The following is a 21395-nucleotide window of genomic DNA, read 5'->3' on the forward strand; positions in this document are numbered from 1 at the left end:
GAGGTCCTGGCACGCTCGGGCGCCCAGCAGGGCCACGTTGTCGGAGTCTAGCAGGTAGAAAGTGAGGGGCCGAGAGGCCTCCAGGACCTTGCAGTGCAGAGTTGTCTTTCCCACGGGAACGAGTACGGCTCCCCCATATGCATGCAGGCGGGAGTGGGCAGCAGACACTTTCTCACCAGATCTTATCTGACGAAACAGGCTTGTTGACATAACATTCGTAAAAGCGCCTGTATCTATCTTCGCTGAGAAGGTCGTACCATTGACGGTCACACGGACAGAGGGGTTTGCAACCAAAGCATGAGAGTCCAGAAGCGAAAACACGCTGGCCTCCCCTTCGGAGGAACTGATATCAGAGAGGGTGAGATCATCAGGCAGGTGCTCGGAGCCAGGCACGCTATCAGCTTGAGCAAGGTTGACTGGCACTCTCCGAAAAGGGGGGGCTGGATTCCCGCGGGCTCGGCAGGCTGCAGAAAAATGGTTCAGCTTTCTGCAGAAATTGCAGGTCTTCCCCAGGGCAGGGCACACGTTGAACTGATGGGTAGCAAAGTTGCAGTTGGGACAGCGGCGAGCGACGCCGGACTTGGGTGGGGGTGGACCCTGTTGCCGCCGCGGGGCAACGTCCCGCCGCCGGCCGGCGGCAGAGGCAAAGTTGACGGCATGGTCATCGGGTGGCACGGTAGAGGCGACAGCCTAAGCCATGCGTGCGGCGTGCAGAGCCTCTTCCAGATAAAGTTCAGGCTTCCTGAGAAGTTCTGCTCTCATTTTAGCATCGCGGAGGCCGTATACGAGGATATCACGAGTCACCTGTTCGGGGGTCAGGGCATCCAGGCGGCAGTGCCGAGCCAGGTGCCTCAAACGGCGATGTAGTTATTGACAGACTCGTCCGGGTTTTGCCGACGGCTAAACATTTTGAAACGCTCCAAAATACAGTTGGATACAAGGCAGTGAACTTAGCAATGAGACATACCGGGTTGTGGACATCTTCACCAGCAGCATACACAAATGACTCGGACCGTTCCAGGGCGTCGGGACCGGCCAAGTTGAGGAGCAGGGATGCTCGCGTCTCAGCAGTGGCAGCAGGGTGGGCGATGGTAACATAATGCTGAAAATCATGTCGGAAGACATCCCAGCGATGGGCAATGTCCTCGTCAAATACAAGCGGGTCGGGCTTGCGGCACGAGTTGGCCATGGCACGAGTGAAGGAATCAGGGTAAGGGTACTGGGGCAGAAAATAAAAGAAAACCGGCAAACAGGGGGCGCGGAGTCACAGCTGTGACACCATGTAAAGAAGTCTCAACAACACATAGTCTTAACTGTAGTTTTATTAACTGTTCACATCATTACTATTCTAGCTGTACGTGGTCTGTCACCGGAGCTAGAGAGCCAGACACCAGGGAGGGAGCATGCAATTATACACCTAATAAGGGGAGTGGTTAAGGGTGGTGAGGTCACTATGTTAAAGGCACATGCACTAGCCATCTACAAAAACACAGACAAAAAATAATAAAAACGCGGACAGGCTGCAGAGGCCGCTGCTGGCCAGAGCCGCGCCGCCTACCGGCGTCTCAAAATATTAAATGAGTATCCTTTGGGTATAAACCCCGTTTGATCAGGGTTTATCAATTTACTAATATATTTGCTTAATCTTCTTGCTAAAGTCTTTGCTAAAATGTTCTGGTTTGTATTTAAAAGTGATATAGCTCTACATGAGCCCAGATCATCTAAATCTTTATCTTTTGTTTGGAATAAGCGTAATGGCTGATTCTGCTAATGTTTCAGGTAGTTTATTTTCATTAAAAGCATAAGTATATAAAATAAATAAGTAAGGAGTCGTTATTGCATGAATGTTTTAATAAAATTCATTACTGATACCATCTGGTCCCGAGGCGCCTTACTATTTTTCAATGATTTTATTGTTTCACTTATATCTTCGATTGTAATTTGAGCTCCAAGTTCCTCTTGTTCCAAAAGGTCAAGTTTTGGAAGATTACTGTTATCTACATTTTTTTTAATTTTACTATCTTCTATTTTAGTTTTAGATGTGTATAAATGTTGATAAAATTGAGCAAATCGGTTATTAATATCATTAGGTAGTATTGGTAATTCACCTTTCTCCGATTTAATTTTAGTTATAATAGTTTCCTTTTCTTGTTTTTTTCAATTCAATTTTTTCAAATTTATGTGGTTTGTCACCAAACTCAAACTGTTCCTGTTTTGTAATTTGGAATAATCGTATTGCTCTTGCCGACAAAATTCAATTACGTTTAAATTTCAGAAATTTTATCTTATTATGTTTATCTGTAGTGGAGACTTTAGCATTATCTAACTCTAACTGTCTGATTTCTTGTTCTAACAACATTTGTTCTGTCTTATTCTTATCGTTTTGAAAACTTGGATATGAAATTATAATTCCTCTAATAAATGCTTTAAAAGTTTCCCATAATAAAGAAGGCGAAGTACCCGGTGTATCATTTGTATCAAAACAAAGTTTCATTTGTTGTTTTTAATATTGATAGCCATGTAAGTAATTTAAAATTTGTGTTATAAACCTCCAAAAAGATTTTTTACCCGGCACTCCTTCGAATTTTACTGAAAATGTCAACGGAGAGTGATCTGAAATACTACTAATGTGGTATGTTGGATTAAATGTATATGGCATTAATTTCATATCCACTAAAAAATAATCAATTCTTGAATAAGTTTAATGTACCGGAGAGTAAAACGAGTATTCCCTTCCAGCTGGATTAGCAGATCTCCATACATCTATTATATTAGTATGTTTTATATATGTATTTAGAAGTTCACTAGTCTTATATTTTAAATTACTCCTCCTTTGTTTTGCTGATTTGTCCAGATATGAATCTAAAACACAGTTGAAATATTATCACATTTTGGTAATTAAACTGATGAAGACATAAAGAAGACATTAGAATTGGATAATTTATCACTTTCTCTCCCCATTGCAAATAATCCCTCATTTAAACCTCAGTGTTGGATAAAGGGTTTGTACAATGGAAACATTATGGAATTAAAAATATGGGACATCTTTATAGATATGATATTTTACTCTCGTTTCAGGAGTTACAACAGAATTACGGATTACATTCAAATATTTTTTTTAGATATGTACAACTTAAAGATTATGTTAAAACACATACACGAGAATACAGAACTAGATATTCTAGATGAATGTTTGAATAAATACCCAAACACAGTCAAATTAATATCTCACATTTATAATATATTATTAGACAGTGAGAATCCGCTGACAGAATTATACAGACAAGCATGGGAAAAGGAATTAGTTCAACCTATAACGAAAAATATTTGGGACGGAAGCCTACAACATATACACCAATGTTCGTTAAATACCAGACACTCTTTAATACAATTTAAAGTACTATATAGACTGCATTATTCTAAAACAAAATTAAATAGAATTTTTCCTAATATCTTTCCTATCTGCGATAAATGTCAATGCCAAATGGCTAACTTAACCCATACTTTTGTAAACTGTATTAAAATTAAAAATTACTGGATGGATTATTTTAAAATAATCTCTGTAGTCATTAATATCCAAATGGATCCCGACCCCAAATTAATAATATTGGGCATATCAGAACATTACCTAAAACTCACAATAAACCAAAGACATTTATTTGATTACAGTATATTAATTGGGGGAAAAATGTATATTAACATTTTGGATAAACCCAACCACAGTCCCACGATCAAGATGTGGATTACGGAGATGTCGGAGAGATTAGATTTGGAATCAATTATATTTGTCTTAATTGACAAACCAGAATTATTTATTATAATATGATTTCCATTTATAGATTACTTGAAGGGGTAGATCGGACTGGCACGGAGGCCGGAATGAAGCCTGAACCCAGAACTAGATGAATAGTTATGTTCTCTGACCTACGGACCTATCTCCCAAGTTGTATTATTGACAGTTTATTCTATTTCTCTAATTTGTTTGTTTGTTTCTTTCTTTCTATCTATAAATATAAATAAATAATTAGAGACAATAGGTAACCGATAAAGGAGGATCCCAGCTACTTTGGTAACTGGGTCCATGGAAACCTGGATGCCTAATATGTAACCGCTAAACAAAGTCTATACCGGTTTGGATTACAGATTATTAATTGGTAGATGCCTCTAATAAAAATGTATTAAAATAAAAAATGTCTAATTTGTAAATATCTAAAAAAGTGTGAATTAGGTAAATTATATTTATTGGAGAGTTGTTCGAAAGACATAAAACAACCCTCCAAAAACAAATCACGAAAAGATACTAATCCCTTCCTCTTCCATAACAGAAAGGTTCGATCAGTACTAGAAGGTTGGAAGAGAAAATTAGATATGATCGGTCTTATAAGATAAAATCATTCAGTCCAAAAAACTGACGAAATTGAAACCATATTCGAAATGTATGTCTTATTATCGGGTTAGTCGTACATTTATTCAATCTCATAATTGTAAAGGTAACGAGGCCCCTAGAATAGAAGCCAATGATAGACATTTTATATAATCACGTTCAAGATTCATCCATGCTGGGCATTCATCTTCTAAATCTTTTGTCCAAAACTTTAAATAACAAACATTATCTGCCCAATAGTAGAATCTGAGGTTCGGCAATGCCAAACCACCGTCTTTTTCTGTAAGTATGTTTTATTATGCGTGGAATTTTTATTCTGCCATATATATGAAGAATTTTTGGAATCACTAATATCAAAGAAAGATTTGGCAATAAAAATTGGTATCGTCTGAAATAAATAAAAAATATTAGGCAAGATTTTAATAGCATTGATTCGGCCAATTAAAGATATGGACATTGGTGACCAATTAGTAAACTGTTGTTTGATATGATAAAGGCGTAAAATTAGCTTTAAATAAATCCTTGTGTTTCTTTGTAATCTTAATACCTAAATAAGTAAAACCTTCCGTAGTCTAAGTGGAAACTGTCCACAATTCGAAACTAGATTGTTCAGCTCACTCTTACTAAAATTTAGTTGATACCAGAGACACTACTAAATTGATTAAGCAGTGCTACTATTGCCGGAATAGATTTCTCAGGGTTAGAAATGAATAATAACAGATCATCTCCATAAATAAATAGCTTATGTGTCTTATTCCTGCGTACAATACCAAAAATATTAGGGGATTCCCTAATAGCGGTTTTCTGAAAATCCATTTTCTGAAAACTTTTAAAAAAACAAGGCAATTTGGCAAATACTTTACAACCAATCCATTTTCTGAATTTTTTTTAAAAGCCAAGGCAATTTAGGAAACACTCTACAATCACATCGAGAGGACTCACCGTCGAGTTGATGTGCGTTCAGTGTTCGCAGCTCAGAGAGCCGTGACCCTCTCGTTTCCTCCATCTCGCAGAGGCTGAGTGAGGCACGACACTTCCGGATTTTATAGTCCTCCCGTTGCCGCCAGCGGGGGCAGCAGAGAGAATGGCTCCATTTTTTAAAAACATTAATACCTCTCTGATTTTTCATCTAGGGGAAAAATCCTCCGGCCCAGGCTAGTGGAGGGGGACTCTAACCAAGAAGGCCAAAAATGACGGCCAGAAGTGGCGGCGTTATTTCGGAAATCAAGAAACATAAAGTCCGAAAGTGGTCAAGATCTTAGTTTTAGTAATATAAATTACTGTAATAAACTATTTACATGTGATTTACTAATGATAAAGCAGTAACAGACATTGCTGTGTGAATGAAGTTTGAACAATGCTGCTGTTGTCACCATCAATTCGCAGCAGGAGCGGGGGCCGCTGATGATTACGTCACATCCGGGATCCTGCAGGTCCGGCTGCAATTCCACTGTCCCCCACTGGGGGCAGCACCGGATATCCGGCACCAGCAGCAGCGCCGCGTATCCGGGTCACGTGACAGCAGGCAGGGCCGCCTCTGACGTCACCGCCCGCCCGACCCTGGAACCATTGTAGTTTAATCCCGGAGCGTGGCTGTTTAAAGGGGAGGGCGGCCGCGTAAAGGGGAGGACGGCCGTTTAAAGGGGAGGGCAGCGAAACGGCCAACAATATTCTGGTCACCAGGGTGGTGACGTTCACACCCAGAGATGTTCACACGGTCACACTCAGTCCGCGTCTGGGTTCCTGCAGCGACCCCAGTTCCTTCTCCCCGGTCCGACTGAACTGATTCCCCATCAGCCTGAAACAGAAGAGGAATGAAGAGAAAATAAATAGATTAAACAACAGTGTCAATACCAGGGACTGGGGTTAATATTTCAACAACATTTACAGAACAAAATCACAGGAGAAGCCCGCAGATCCCCATTAAACATTAACACAAACACTCACAAGATCCGCTCCAGTCTCGGGAGGGTCTGTATGAGGCGGCAGAGAGCGGGGACACATCGGTCTGTGAGGGAGTTGTTCCCCAGTTGCAGCTCCGTCAGTGAGGGATTTGCACTGAGAGCGGAGACGAGATCCTCGGCTCCAGAATCTGTGAGACCGACATTGTTCAGCCTGGAGATGAGAGAGAGTGAGGGTGAGGGACACAGAGAGACAGGAGACGGTGCAAATCTCCAGTGTTTATCAGTGACACAATTACTGATCATATTAATGCTCCGTGTCAGACATCCAGTGACTGTAAACACAATCTCTCACAGTCTGGGACTTGGTACCTGCACGTGGCATCGCAGGACACGAAGCCGAAGCAAATACATATAACCGAACGGAAACAAAGCCGAAACGCCAAATAACCGAAAAAGGGGGGGGGGAGGGCGCCTAAAAGCCAACAAACCAAAATGGTGGGAGGCCTAAAAGCCTAAGTCTGTGGGTCGGGGTCCTGGGGTCAAGGTGGGGGCGAATCACCCAGTGTGGGTGTCGGGGGTGAATCACCCTGTGTGTGGGTTGCGGGCTGGGGGTCGGTGTGGTTAATCTTCCTGGTGTGGGGTTTGGAGGTGCATTGCGGTCAGTAACTCTGGGTGGGCGGAGGGACCAGCCTGTCCCACACCTCTGCTCCAACCAGCGCTACTGACACACAGCCCGTCACAGCGCAGTCGCACGAGGGGGGAATGAGGCCGTGGCCGAGTACGGGCTGCGCTCCTTCAGCCGCTTACAACTTGGTGCTCGGGTTCAGAGTGCCTAGTCATCTATGGCTTGTGTGGGAAAATGACCCCCACCCTCCCGTCTCCACCAGCCAGTGATGCGATGGGTCCCGGACCAATCGCTGACAAGTCCCGCCCCCCCGGCGACGTCATATCCATTATTTGACTTTTCGGCAGATCAGCCATTCAGTGAGTTGGCTTGTTGGCAACTCAGCCTTTCGGTGAGATGGCGTTTCGGCAGAGCGCCCTTTCGGTGAGTTTTAGACATCCCACCATTTTGGTTAGTTGGCTTTTAGGCATCCCTTCATTTCGTTCGGTTATTTGGCTTCCATTTCTTTCTTTGCTTCTGCTTCTCGTCCTTCTACGCCACGTCCGCACATGCTGGGACTTACCCTAGTCTCTGTATTTTACAGTTGAAGCTTCTCAGAGCCGCAGAAACCAGTTTTACTCCGGAATCTCCCAGCGCATTGTCCCCAATGTTCAGCTCCGTCAGTGAGCAGTTTGTACTGAGAGCGGAGGCAAGATCATCAGCTGCAGAATCTGTGAGACCGACATTGTCCAGCCTGGAGATGAGAGAGATTGAGGGACACAGAGAGACAGGAGATGGTGTAAATCCCCAGTGTTTATCAGTTGCACAATTACTGATCATATTAATGTTCAGTGTCAGACACCCAGTGAGTGTAAACACAATCTTTCAGTCTAGGACTTACCACAGTCTCTGTATTTTACAGTCCGGGTTCCACAGAGCCGCAAACACCAGTTTCACTCCGGAATCTCTGAGGTTATTCCCACTTAGTTCCAGGTCTGTCAGTGAGCAGTTTGCACTGAGAGTGGAGGCGAAATGCTTGGCTCCAGTATCTGTGAGACCGACATTGTCCAGCCTGGAGATGAGAGAGAGTGAGGGTGAGAGACACAGGGAGACAGGAGACGGTGCAAATCCCCAGTGTTTATCAGCGACACAATTACTGATCATATTAATGTTCAGTGTCAGACACCCAGTGAGTGCAAACACAATCTCTCACAGTGTGGGACTTACCCCAGTCTCTCAAGTTTACAGTCCGGGTTCCACAAAGCCACAGACATCAGTTTCACTCCGGAATCTCCGAGGTTATTCCCACTCAGCTCCAGGTCTGTCAGTGAGCAGTTTGTACTGAGAGCGGAGGCGAAATGCTTGGCTCCAGTATCTGTGAGACCGACATCATCCAGCCTGGAGATGAGCGAGAATGAGGGTGAGGATGTAACTAGTAGTGTGGATAGGGGAGAACCAGTGGATGTGGTGTATCTGGACTTCCAGAAGGCTTTCGACAAGGTCCCACATAAGAGATTAGTATACAAACTTAAAGTACACGGCATTGGGGGTTCAGTATTGATGTGGATAGAGAACTGGCTGGCAAACAGGAAGCAAAGAGTAGGAGTAAACGGGTCCTTTTCACAATGGCAGGCAGTGACTAGTGGGGTACCGCAAGGCTCAGTGCTGGGACCCCAGCTATTTACAATATATATTAATGATCTGGATGAGGGAATTGAAGACAATATCTCCAAGTTTGCGGATGACACTAAGCTGGGGGGCAGTGTTAGCTGTGAGGAGAATGCTAGGAGACTGCAAGGTGACTTGGATAGGCTGGGTGAGTGGACAAATGTTTGGCAGATGCAGTATAATGTGGATAAATGTGAGGTTATCCATTTTGGTGGCAATAACAGGAAAGCAGACTATTACCTAAATGGTGGTCGACTAGGAAAAGGGGAGATGCAGCGAGACCTGGGTGTCATGGTACACCAGTCATTGAAAGTAGGCATGCAGGTGCAGCAGGCAGTGAAGAAAGCGAATGGTATGTTAGCTTTCATAGCAAAAGGATTTGAGTATAGGAGCAGGGAGGTTCTACTGCAGTTGTATAGGGTCTTGGTGAGACCACACCTGGAGTATTGCGTACAGTTTTGGTCTCCAAATCTGGGGAAGGACATTATTGCCATAGAGGGAGTGCAGAGAAGGTTCACCAGACTGATTTCTGGGATGTCAGGACTGTCTTATGAAGAAAGACTGGATAGACTTGGTTTATATTCTCTAGAATTTAGGAGATTGAGAGGGGATCTTATAGAAACTTACAAAATTCTTAAGTGGTTGGACAGGCTAGATGCAGGAAGATTGCTCCCGATGTTGGGGAAGTCCAGGACAAGGGGTCACAGCTTAAGGATAAGGGGGGAAATCCTTTAAAACCGAGATGAGAAGAACTTTTTTCACACAGAGAGTGGTGAATCTCTGGAACTCTCTGCCGCAGAGGGTAGTCGAGGCCAGTTCATTGGCTATATTTAAGAGGGAGTTAGATGTGGCCCTTGTGGCTAAGGGGATCAGAGGGTATGGAGAGAAGGCAGGTACGGGATACCGAGTTGGATGATCAGCCATGATCATATTGAATGGCGGTGCAGGCTCGAAGGGCCGAATGGCCTACTCCTGCACCTAATTTCTATGCTTCTATGAGACACAGATAGACAGGAGACGGTGCAAATTCCCAGTGTTTATCAGTGACACAATTAACACAATCTCTCACAGTCTGGGACTTACCCCAGTTTCTGTATTTTACAGTCCGGGTTCCTCAGAGCCGCAGACACCAGTTTCACTCCGGAATTTCCCAAGTGGTTGTCTCCCAGTCTAAACACAGACAGAGTAAGAAACAAACTGATACAAACACCGGGGCTGAGATAACTTCTCCAAAACTGATATTTCTGGAAGCCCCTCAGCAAATGATTGAATAAATCTCTGTGGTTGTGGTGTTCTCTTTCCCCGTTAACCGGGAAATGTTCCCTGTACAGAGAAAGGTTGCAACACACGTGACACCTGGAGGGGGAACCACTGGCGATCTGGGTGGGGTGGGGGGGAGTATTGAACCACCGGAGACCAGGGGGAGAGGGGACAGAGTCAACCACCGGCAACCTGGGCGAGGGGGAATGAGGCAGCAGAATCAATCAATGCCAACTCGGACAGCGTAAAATAGGAATGGTGCCGTGGTGACGGAAAACAAAATAGTGAACCAATTTTACAGTTCTGTATTAACGTCAAATGGGCAATTACCTCAAATGCTGACACTTGTGCAGAGCCGGTCCCAGCTGCTGGAGACCTTCACACTGAATGCGGCAGTCCCCCAGATCGAGGTGTTTGATTGTATCACAGAACCTGATGGCATGAGACAGGACCGCACAGTCCATCGGGGTCAGTCCCAGTCCATGGAATGAAAGTGTTTCCACAGATCCCAGTGTCTGCTGAGCCAGTGCAGGATTCTGAGATTCAAACAGGTAGTGCATCGTGTTCAGGAGGCTCCGTTTACCAGCTTCACTCCATGTGTTTCCAGCCTGCCGTTTAACCTCCTCCTTCACCCAGTCAATTACTCGGCAGATTGTTTCATTAGGAAATGGACCCAGAAACTCCTCCAGGACCCGAGCTGACCGTGGGGAGGAGAGACCAGCGACAAATCGGAGAAATACTTCAAATCGCCCGTCTGTCGTGCTGTGGGCTTCAGATAGGAATTTCACGATATTCCTGGGATCTACAGTCAGAAATTGTGTAAGTGCGGCTACAAACTCTTGGATGGTGAGGTGCGGGAAGGTGTACACCACGCTCCGGGCTGAATCCTCTCTCTCCAAAAGTTCCATCAGGAACCCGGACAGAAACTGGGAAGGCTGCAGATTGTATTTGGTCAAATCTTCATCTGTGAACACAATGTTCTTCTTGGACACTCCAGTGAAGGCCATCTGACCAACCCTCAGTAACTCCTCACGGAGGTTTTCAATCTCACGGCCATGGTTTTTCAGGATGTTGCAAATAAAGTAGCAATATAATTGGGTGATGGTCTTGGGAACTCGCTGCGGGTCCCGGTGTGTTTGTGTGAAGAAGGGGCCCAATGTCAGGCCGAGGATCCAGCAGTAGGAGGGGTTGTAGCTCATGGTGTACAGGATCTCGTTCTCCTTCACATGTTTGAAAACAGCTGCTGCCACCGTCTGATCTTCAAAATACCTGGTGAAATATTCCTTCCGTTCCTCACCAACAAATCCCAGGATTTCAGCCCAGACACTGATCTCTGCCTTTTCCAGTAAATGTAATGCAGTGGGGCGGGTGGTCACTAGCACTGAACACCCTGGGAGCAGCTTATGCTGGATTAAACTGTACACAATGTCAGACACTTCACACCGCCACTCGGGATCTGGGCACTGGTGCTTAGTTTCTGTATCTCTCCGACTGTCAGCAAAATCGATTCTGCCCTTGAATTCATCCAAACCATCGAATATAAACAGCAATCCCTGTGGGTTCTTCCAGACCTCTCCCAGGATATTCCCAAAGTAAGGATACTGTTCCAGAATCAGTTCCCTCAGGGTTACTCTGCAGTTAGTAATGTTCAAATCCCGGAATTTGAAACAGAAAACAAACTGGAAGTGTTGGTATATTTTCCCCGTGGCCCAGTCATGAACAATCTTTTGCACCATTGTTGTTTTTCCAATCCCCGGGACTCCGGCCACTGATGCTGAACTCCCAGATCGGGATTTCCTCCGGGTAAAGCTGCTCTGGAACAACTGATCTGTCCTAATTTTTTCGAGGTTTCCCCGGAGACATTTCTCTCTCCACTCTTCATGGTCCCGGCCTCTTGCCAGCAGCTCATGTTCTACCAGTGTCCGATCTCGAACAGTGGAGATGATTGTGAGCTCAGCGTATCGATCAAGCAACGGGAAAACCTTAACCTTCTCCTTCATCAGGATCGTGTTCACACTCAGCGTTTCAGTCTGTGCTCGCAGAGTCTCCTTGTGTTCCTGTTGAACATCTTGCACGGGAAAAGGCAGATAATGGACACAATGTTAGATGGCTCAACTCAAAACTCACCATTCAAGATTACAAGTGTAAAGGGACTTAGTCTGACACACTGTAACCTTTACTAGAGTCTTTATTATAGCACATGGCACACACGTCCCAGCACTGGCTGCACCCAGCTTTCAGGCGTACAGGGACAAAATGGGAGGAGGAGAGGGGAGGAGATCATAGTTATACTGATATGAGAGGGCGTGTTAATGGTGATGAGGTAGCTACATTATAGGTTGCATGCATAAACCATCTACAACAAGAATGAGTTAAATGCCCTTCAATTAAATTTACAGATTTCAGTGGAGTAAGGAAATACCTGGTTACAGACAAGCGAGGTGACAGCGAATCACGGCTAAGAAAATCACCAGCCAAGTAGATTCTGATATTAACTGCGCTGTGAAAGTGAGACCGTTCCCCAGACAGTTCACTGGTCCCTCCATGTCCTCAAGTTGATTCTCCCATGACAAACACATTTTATTTTGGGTTTAAACACAGACTTTGAAAAAGCCAGTGTTGATCTGCTGGGCACAGACAGGGCAAAGGGCATGGGGTATTCTCTCAGAGGGACATCTGGAGGGAAATACCCAGCAGCTCAGGCAGCACATGTGGGGAGGGGGGAAATCAGGGTGCGAGGAAGGAGGTGGGCACAGAGGAGGAGCAGAAGGGGAGGGAGAGAGAGAGAGAGAGAAAAAAGGGGGCAGAGGGAGAAGGAATGGGTGCAGGGGTGGAAGGGCGAGAGGCAGGGGTGTATGGGAGGGGGAATGGGAGGGGAGAGGCAAAGAGAGGGGAGGAGGAGATTGGGAGTTGCTGAAGGGGAGAAAGAGCGAGTGGGAGAGGGGGGGGGGGTGGAAGGGGAAAGGTGATGCTGATCATTGAAATGTATTGCGATTAATGTTGAGTCCAGAAGGCTGTCTGTCACGCATTGTACTGGGAGATGAGGTACTAATCTGTGATTCACGCTCGGTTTCTGTGGTGGACGAAAGACAGAGGGGACTGGGATGACCGATCGTGACAGTCAATTGTTCAGCGTCATCGGTGAAACTGCATGTAGCTTCAATTAGAAAGACATTTTGTTTCCCTGCATGGTTGGAAGCAAAGTGGGGAAAGGACAGATGGGGAAAGGACAACTTAAAGCACACGGTATTGGGGGTTCAGTATTGATGTGGATAGAGAACTGGCTGGCAAACAGGAAGCAAAGAGTAGGAGTAAACCCGTCATTTTCAGAATGGCAGGCAGTGACTAGTGGGGTACCGCAAGGCTTAGTGCTGGGGCCCCAGCTATTTACAATATATATTAACGATTTGGACGAGGGAATTGAATTCAACATCTCCAAGTTTGCGGATGACACGAAGCTGGGGGGCAGTGTTAGCTGTGAGGAGGATGCTAGGAGGCTGCAAGCTGACTTGGATAGGCTGGATGAGTGGGCAAATACATGGCAGATGCAGTATAATGTGGATAAATGTGAGGTATTCCATTTTGGTGGCAAAAACAGGAAAGTAGACTATTATCTGAATGGTGGCCGATTACGAAAAAGGAAGATGCAAGGAGACCTGGGTGTCATGGTACACCAGTCGTTGAAAGTAGGCATGCAGGTGCAGCAGGCCGTGAAGAAAACAAATGGTATGTTAGCATTCATAGCAAAAGGATTTGAGTATAGGAGCAGGGAGGTTCTACTGCAATTGTACAGGGTTTTGGTGAGACCACACCTGGAGTATTGTGTATAGTTTTGGTCTCGAAATCTGAGGAAATACATTCTTGCCATAGAGGGAGTACAGAGAAGGTTCACCAGACTGATTCCTGGGATGTCAGTACTTTCAATCAATCAATCAATCAATCAACCTTTATTGTCATCTTGCAAGCAACAAGTACAGTGCAAAATGAAAAGACGTTTCCCAGTGAATAGCGGAGTCTCGCACATGAAATTTAAAACACTTCTCACATAATAACACTAAAAAAAAAACAATCCAGTCCCTGATGGAACAGAATAAATAGTTAAAATCAGGTAAAAAACACAATGTTAAAATACAGTAAACCAATCATAAAAAAATGTCCGGGGCCGCTGATTTAAGTGGCCAGTGCCAGTTATTAAAGTGTCCGTGCCAGCCGCAGAGTCAAGTCAAGTGACTGTGAGTGCAGAGTGACTGTTTAGCAGCCTCACCGCCTGTGGTAGGAAGCTGTTTAGCAGCCTCGTAGTCCGGGCTTTGATGCTTCGATATCTCTTGCCTGATGGCAAGAGATCCAGGTGTGTGTGGAGGGGGTGCAGTTTGTCCTTGGCAATTCTCTGTGCTTTCTTCAGACAGCGGCTCTGGAACAGTTCTTGTACCGAGGGTAGGGAGACGCCAATAATCCTCTCTGCTCCCCTCACTACCCTCTGCAGAGCCTTCCTGTCCGAGCAGTTGCAGGTGCAGTACCACGTATTGATGCAGTACGTGAGTACAGACTCCACCGTGCCCCTGTAGAAAGTCCTGAGGATGTTGGTGGGGAGTGAGGCCTGTTTTAGTTTCCTCAGGCAGTGCAGTCGCTGATGGGCCCGTTTGACGGTCCCAGTGGTGTTCCTGGACCAGGTGAGGTTGTCCGTTATCTGCACACCGAGGAACTTTATGCTCTCCACGTTCTCCACTGCAGTGCCACTAATGTTGAGCGGTGTATGCTCTGGCTGCGCCCTCCTGAAGTCGACAACCATCTCCTTAGTTTTTTCGACATTCAATTCCAGGTTATTTTTGCCGCACCAGTCCACCAGTTGTTCTACTTCCTCCCTGTACCTTGTTTCGTCATCTCCACTGATGAGTCCCACCACTGTAGTGTCATATGAAGAAAGACTGGATAGACTCGGCTTGTACTCGCTAGAATTTAGAAGATTGGGGGGGGATCTTATAGAAACTTACAAAATTCTTAAGGGGTTGCACAGGCTAGATGCGGGAAGATTGTTCCCGATGTTGGTGTAGTCCAGGACAAGGGGTCACAGTTTAAGAGTAAAGGGGAAATCCTTTAGGACAGAGATGAGAAAAACATTTTTCACACAGAGAGTGGTGAATCTCTGGAACTCTCTGCCACAGAAGGTAGTTGAGGCCAGTTCATTGGCTATATTTAGGAGGGAGTTAGATGTGGCCCTTGTGGCTAAAGGGATCAGGAGGTATGGAGAGAAGGCAGGTACAGGATACTGAGTTGGATGATCAGCCATGATCATATTGAATGGCGGCGCAGGCTCGAAGGGCCAAATGGCCTACTCCTGCACCTATTTTCCATGATTATATGTTCATGGAGAAATGACATTAGAAATGGAATGGGTGCTGTACATGGAAGAGCAGGCCAGGGAGTCATGAAGGAAGCAATGCATTCGGTGAGAGGTTACAGAGTCAGGAACAACCAGGTGTGTGTGGGGTTTCACGGTGTGTCAGGACGCTGCCAGGTTTGTGGGGGGGGTTAAACAGTGTTGTGTCAGAAACAGCCAGATTTGTGGGGGGTTTACAAAATCAGGAACAGGTTAGGTTAGGCAAGGGGGAAGTGCAGCAAGACCTGGGCGTCCTTGTACACCGGTCACTGAAAGTTGGCTTACGGGTACAGCAGACAGTGAAGAAAGCTAATGGAATGTTGGCCTTCATAACAAGAGGATTTCAGTATAGGAGTAAAGAGGTCCTTCTGCAGTTTATATAGGGCTCTGGTGAGACCACAACTGGAGTATTGTGTACAGTTTTGGTCTCCTAATTTAAGGAAGGACATCCTTGTGATTGAAGCAGTGCAGCGTAGGTTCACAAGATTGATCCCTGTGATGGCTGGACTGTCATATGAGGAAAGATTGAAAAGACCAGGCTTGTATTCACTGGAGTTTAGAAGGATGAGGGAGATCTTATAGAAACATGTAAAATTATAAAAGACTGAACAAACTAGATGAAGGAAAAATGTTCCCAATGTTAGGCAAGTCCAGAGCCAGGGGTCAGTGTCTTAGAATAAAGGGGAGGTCATTGAAGACTGAGGTGAGAAATAACTTTTTCACCCAGAGAGTTGTGAATTTATGGAATTCCCTGCCAGAGAGGGCAGTGGGGGCCAAGTCACTGGATGGGTTTAAGAGAGAGTTAGATAGAGCTCTAGGAGCTACTGGAGTCGAGGGATGTGGGGAGAAGGCAGGCACGGGTTATTGATAGGGTACAATCAGCCATGATCACAATGAATGTCGGTGCTGGCTCGAAGGGTCGGCCTCCCCCTGCACCTATTTTCTATGTTTCTATGAACAGCCAGGTGTGTGAGTGTGCAGGGGGGTTACACAGTGTGTCAGGAACAGCCAGGTTTGTGGGGGGTTTACAGTATCAGGAACAGCCAGGTGTGTGTGGGGTTACACAGTGTCAGTAACAGCCAGCTGTGCGTGGGGTTTCACGATGTGTCAGGACGCTGCCAGTTGTGTGCAAAGATCATAGAGCGGTGTGGGGGAAGGGGGGTGTGTGAAAAGGGGGGGTGTGGGGGAAGGGGGGGTGTGGGGGGAAGGGGGGGGTGGTGTGGGGGAAGGGGGGGTGTGGTGGTGGAAGGGGGGGTGTGGGGGAGGGAGAGCCAGGCGGCAGTGGATTTAATGAGTGGATTTGCGAATGTAAAAGTAAAATCGCTAGAGGAATGGTTAAAAGCTCGGCATTTTCGCGGAGTAACGAATCAAAGGCTAATTTTCAAAGCAAAATGACATACACCCACACACCCACAGTTTTAAAAGTATATAGATTGCCTTTATGGTTTATGCACATCATGAGAAATAAGATAAAGAGAAATAGAGCGTTGCTTAAATCAAAGTTGCCTCTGGTCCATGAGGGAACTTTGAGGTCTGTTATCTCTATCTTGCCTCACACACACGGGAGCGAGCCCAGGGCAAGTCCTGACTGGCTCTGCCTCCGGAGTCTCGAGGCCGCCAGCTCCGCCATTAGGCCTCAGAGCAGACGGAGGCACGGAAGGGGGATACGACAAAAAAGTCGTATTCCCCCGAAGAGAGAGACACCAAGCCCCGTTTCAAACCCCCCCCCCCCCCCCCCCCCACATACACACAACCTAAAAAACAAAAACTAGACAAAACGAAAAAAAAACAACATAAAAAAGTAAAGACAAACAGACTGCAGGCGAGCCGCAGCCATTTACCAGCGCCGCCACTTCCGTGGAGGAAAGATGGAAGGGAAATGAGCAGAAACAGATAGATTAAGCAGGGAGGAAAACATTTAAAAAGAAAATGAACAAAATTATGAATTTGGTAAATGATCTATATTACACACACATACTATTCGCCCGCAACGCTGATTACTGATCTTTCCTGATTATACTGCGAGAGGCATAACGAAAGTCGGGTCGGGTTTCCCAAAATGGCGAAGGTTCCGCCCCATCACTACACGTTAGCCTATTGGATTTTGCTGGAGTGGACCGTCTTGCTCCACTCTATGAACTTTGGTAGTGTGTGGGGTTACAGAGTGTGTCGAGACCCATCCAGGAGTGTATGGGGTTACAGAGTGTGTCGAGACCCATCCAGGAGTGTGTGGGGTTACATAGGGTGTTGAGACCCATCCAGGAGTGTGTGAGGTTGCACAGTGTGTCATGACCCATCCAGGAGTGTGTGAGGTTGCACAGTGTGTCAGGACCCATCCAAGAGTGTGTGGGATTGCACAGTGTGTCAGGACCCATCCAAGAGTGTGTGAGGTTACACAGTGTGTCAGGACCCATCCAGGAGTGTGTGGGGTTACACAGTGTCATGACCCATCCAGGAGTGTGTGAGGTTACAGTGTGTCAGGACTCTATCCAGGAGTGTGTGGGGGTACACAGTGTGTCAGGACCCTTCCAGGAGTGTGTGGGGTTACACAGTGTGTCATGACCTTGCCAGGAGTGTGTGGGATTATACTGCGTGTCAGGACCCATCCAAGAGTGTGTGGGGCATCACTGTGCAATCAGTCTCCCGGATGTGTACTGGACTTCACTGATCTCTCCCACACCTGCCATATTGCTTTGTACAATTAACGCCTGGAGGAGTTGAAATAATGCAGTGTAATAGTTCCAGTGTATGTCAGAGAACAATTGATCTGGGAAGTACTAACTCTTTGGTTACGCTCGGACTATCCTAGATCGGTTTTTCCTCGTTTTACCTTGCACTAAACCTTATTCCCTCATAGTTTATCTATACTGCAAATGGCTCGATTATAATCACGTATTGTCTTTCTGCTGACTGGGTAACACGCAACAAAAGCTTTTCACCGTATCTTTGATCTTCTGATTTCCGATTCTGCAAAGCTCTGAACAGTTCAGCATTACATCAATTCTAACAAGTCATTGCTGTGAACTGTATATTTCAACACTCACCTTCCATATGAGAGGGTAATACAGATAAACCTCTGAGGATGTTCATGTATTCATGTGGATCAGGACCTGTTGAAACCAACGAGCATTCATTAAACCAGACTTGAATAACATTGTTAACTCCAGTGTTTCAATGTGATATTCAGTTCAGTGTTGATTTACCGTACCGAGCTCCTGGATTTCTTTCAGTATTTTGTTCAGCTTTGGTAATTCATTCTGCATTTTCACAAAGGATTCCCACATCACCCGCCGGGCACGGTTACCCTTCCCCATCACCAGACTGAGGAAGAGTGTGGAACTGTCTCTGCGGTTTCCCTTTACCACGAGCTCAGCGATATTCTGTGAAGAACAACAATGAATATATGGAGAAGTGAATGAGACAATGCTAATGGGGAGGGAATTAGCTGTTCAGTGATGGGATATTCCGGTAGTTTTGAGCATAATGACAGGCATTGATCTGCCTCTTCATACACCCATGACACTGTGCTGAAAAACTGTGTACTCCCAGAGTCCTGACAGTGTGAAACTCGCTTCACACCTGGCAGTGTCCGAGAACACAGCAAAGTACGGGAACAGGCCATTCAGGCCGATGATGGCTGTGTTGAAATGGATGTGAAATTAATCCAATTCCTTTTGGCCTCACATGGACTGTATCCCACTGGGAGTGGACGTGTCCAGTCCAACTTGCATTTCTTCCTGCTCTGCTGTTTGAAGCTATGATGTTCTTTCATCTACATTCTTACCCTCTGAGCCCACATACACTCATTGATCAGAGAACTTTTTTATTTCTATACCTGCCCCAGTTTTACCCGATCAAAGACATCCCTCTCTTGCACATTTCCTGCAGCTCACCCCCTTTCACTGCACATTCTCAGCTTCTCTTCCCACAGATGCATAAATAACTGACGTTTGTTTATATTGTAGATTTTAGCAAATGTACTTTTGTTTATATTATTTATCAATTGAATGGTAAGCGAACAGCTCAATGTCTAAGAATAATTCAGCAGGTCAGACAGCATCTCCAAAAACACAGTTATTTTGTGTTGCACATTGTGTGTTATTTTGTAAACCAGGATCTGCAGTTCCTTGTGTTTCTGCCCAATGTCCTCTGTGATTTCATGAACTGAACTAAATGTGATCAATGAAACTGATGACACTTGAAAAGTATTATTGTTTCTGATTCAGGTTTACAAGTTTACTGCTCCCTGACCGTTGTGCTAAGATGCATGTGTAGAACAGCTGGATCAGAATGGACAATTCTCACAAATCCCCAGGTCACAGGTTGTATTCCTGATACCAGATCTACAGGACGCAAACTGATCAGAGATCAGTGTCTCCATTGCACTGTTCAACCCAGGGAGTGTGAGGGGAGTGGGACTGACATTGGTCACTCTTCCCCCCTCGATGCCGTCAGTTCTGTGACAGGAAACAGGAGTCACCGTGTTCCTTCCACTTACCCCGTGTTCTTGTTCACTGAAACATCCCTCCTGCCTCATCATGAGGCCGAGACTTTCAACCCCTTCTTCAATCGCCGGTTTCAGTCTCTCCCGATAGAAATTTATCAGTTGGAACAATTGGTAGTCGTTCCACTGTGTCAGGAGCTCAGAGAATGTAGCCGTTAGATCTGTGTATTCAAAGAGAGAAACTAAACATCATCTGAATCAGTCCCCTTGGCTCCCGCTACACCAGCAACCCTAATCCTGACTGTTCCTGCCCCCTAATTAGAATGATCAAAGAGAATTTCGGAATAAGACAATGTGCTGGAGGAACAGTGTGGACAAAAGGAATGTGGACAAGGAGGGACTTAGATTAGATTAGATTAGATTCGTTTATTGTAATTCAGACCTTTCGGTCTGAACGAAATTTTGTTTCCCTGAAGTCATACATATAATTTTTTTTTTAAAAGACAAAAACACACAATCAACACAAATTTAACATCCACCACAGTGAGTTCACAAAACACCTCCTCACTGTGGTGGAAGGCAAAATCTCTGTCTCTTCCCTCTTTGTTCTCCCTCTGCGCCGAGGCGATCCAGGCTCCAGATGTTGTCACCTCACCGGGTGATGGTAACTCCCGCGGCTCAACCGTGCACCGCGAACGGGCCGGTTCAAACTCCGGAGGGTGGTCGCTGCCGTAGCCACAGCTCCGAGGCCGTCGGGCCTCGGTCAGCCTGGACACAGGTCAAAGCCTGGTAAGTAATGTGAATACAGGTGAGGGGAGTTGTTGATAGGCTGATAATTGGACAAAGGGAAAGGATTCCACGCCAGTGGGCCACATGAGTGGCAAGGGTGGGGGACACATTCGTGAAATTTGAGCAATGTGTGTAAACTACTGAATAATTTGTATAGCCTCCAGAAATGTCAGATTAATATTTCACACGATTTATGTATTGAATATTTATTACCTGAATAAAGTCTATTTTGAAATTAAAAGATAATTGGACAAAGGCCAGAGATGAAAAGACCAGTGTGAAAAGTTGCAAATTGTGAAGCAAGATGAATTAATGTCAGTGGAAATGGAGGGGAAAGGGAGAAATCTGCACGAGGTGTAAGAATGGTTAGTAACCGGAAAATCCAGGAGGTCGGCGGATAAACAGTCGCCAAGTCGATGCTTTGTCTCGCCAATTGCCAACCATTGTAACTCTCTTCCCATTCCCATAGCAACCTCTCTGTCCTTGGACACGTGCTCACTGGAGGAACAGCATCTCAAATTCCACTTGGGTAGCCTACAATCCAATGGCATGAACATTGAATTCTCCAATTTTATGTAACATCCAAACACCCGCCTTATTTCCTCCCACTCTCTGCACTGTCTAGCACCGATTTCTCCGCTCCCCATTTCCTGCCTCCTATATTCCTTACTTTATTTTCACAATTTCCAACACTCAATCTTTCTGCCTAACACCTTGATTTTTCATCTTTAGCCTTTGTTCAACCACCTACCTATGAAAAAACCCTCAATAATATCCATCTCACTTGCCAGGCATTGTGTTGCCGCTCCTCTCTGCCAGCTTACGGCTGCCCCCTACAATCAGTCTGAAGGATCGGGGAGGCTGAGGCAACGTGTGAGCAGGGAGGGTTGGATTGCGTCTGACCTGGGGAGGATGTGACGGTGTGCGTGACCCAGGGAGCATGGGCCCCAGGGGGATGGGACAGT

General features: G+C 45.7%; 1 protein-coding gene across 3 annotated transcripts in view; it reads right to left on the reverse strand.

The window, feature by feature from the left end:
* Positions 1-3053: 3053 nt before the first annotated feature.
* Positions 3054-21395, reverse strand: part of LOC129693602 (NACHT, LRR and PYD domains-containing protein 3-like) — a 31517-nt gene continuing 13175 nt past the window's right edge. Inside the window, exons 3-12 of one of the 3 annotated variants that reach the window (XM_055630395.1) lie at positions 19696-19862; positions 18406-18577; positions 18242-18307; positions 10151-11888; positions 9644-9730; positions 8120-8290; positions 7794-7964; positions 7476-7646; positions 6332-6499; positions 3057-6182 (exon numbers count right to left, since the gene is read on the reverse strand). In XM_055630395.1, the coding sequence (XP_055486370.1) occupies positions 6095-6182; positions 6332-6499; positions 7476-7646; positions 7794-7964; positions 8120-8290; positions 9644-9730; positions 10151-11888; positions 18242-18307; positions 18406-18577; positions 19696-19737 (2874 nt within the window). In that variant the 5' untranslated portion in view covers positions 19738-19862 and the 3' untranslated portion in view covers positions 3057-6094. Of the gene's footprint in view, positions 6183-6331; positions 6500-7475; positions 7647-7793; positions 7965-8119; positions 8291-9643; positions 9731-10150; positions 11889-18241; positions 18308-18405; positions 18578-19695; positions 19863-21395 lie in introns of all 3 variants that reach the window. The other 2 variants (XM_055630397.1, XM_055630396.1) reach the window with 2 other exon arrangements.

Source organism: Leucoraja erinacea, unplaced genomic scaffold (assembly GCF_028641065.1).
Source record: "Leucoraja erinacea ecotype New England unplaced genomic scaffold, Leri_hhj_1 Leri_364S, whole genome shotgun sequence".
Lineage (NCBI taxonomy): Eukaryota > Metazoa > Chordata > Chondrichthyes > Rajiformes > Rajidae > Leucoraja > Leucoraja erinaceus.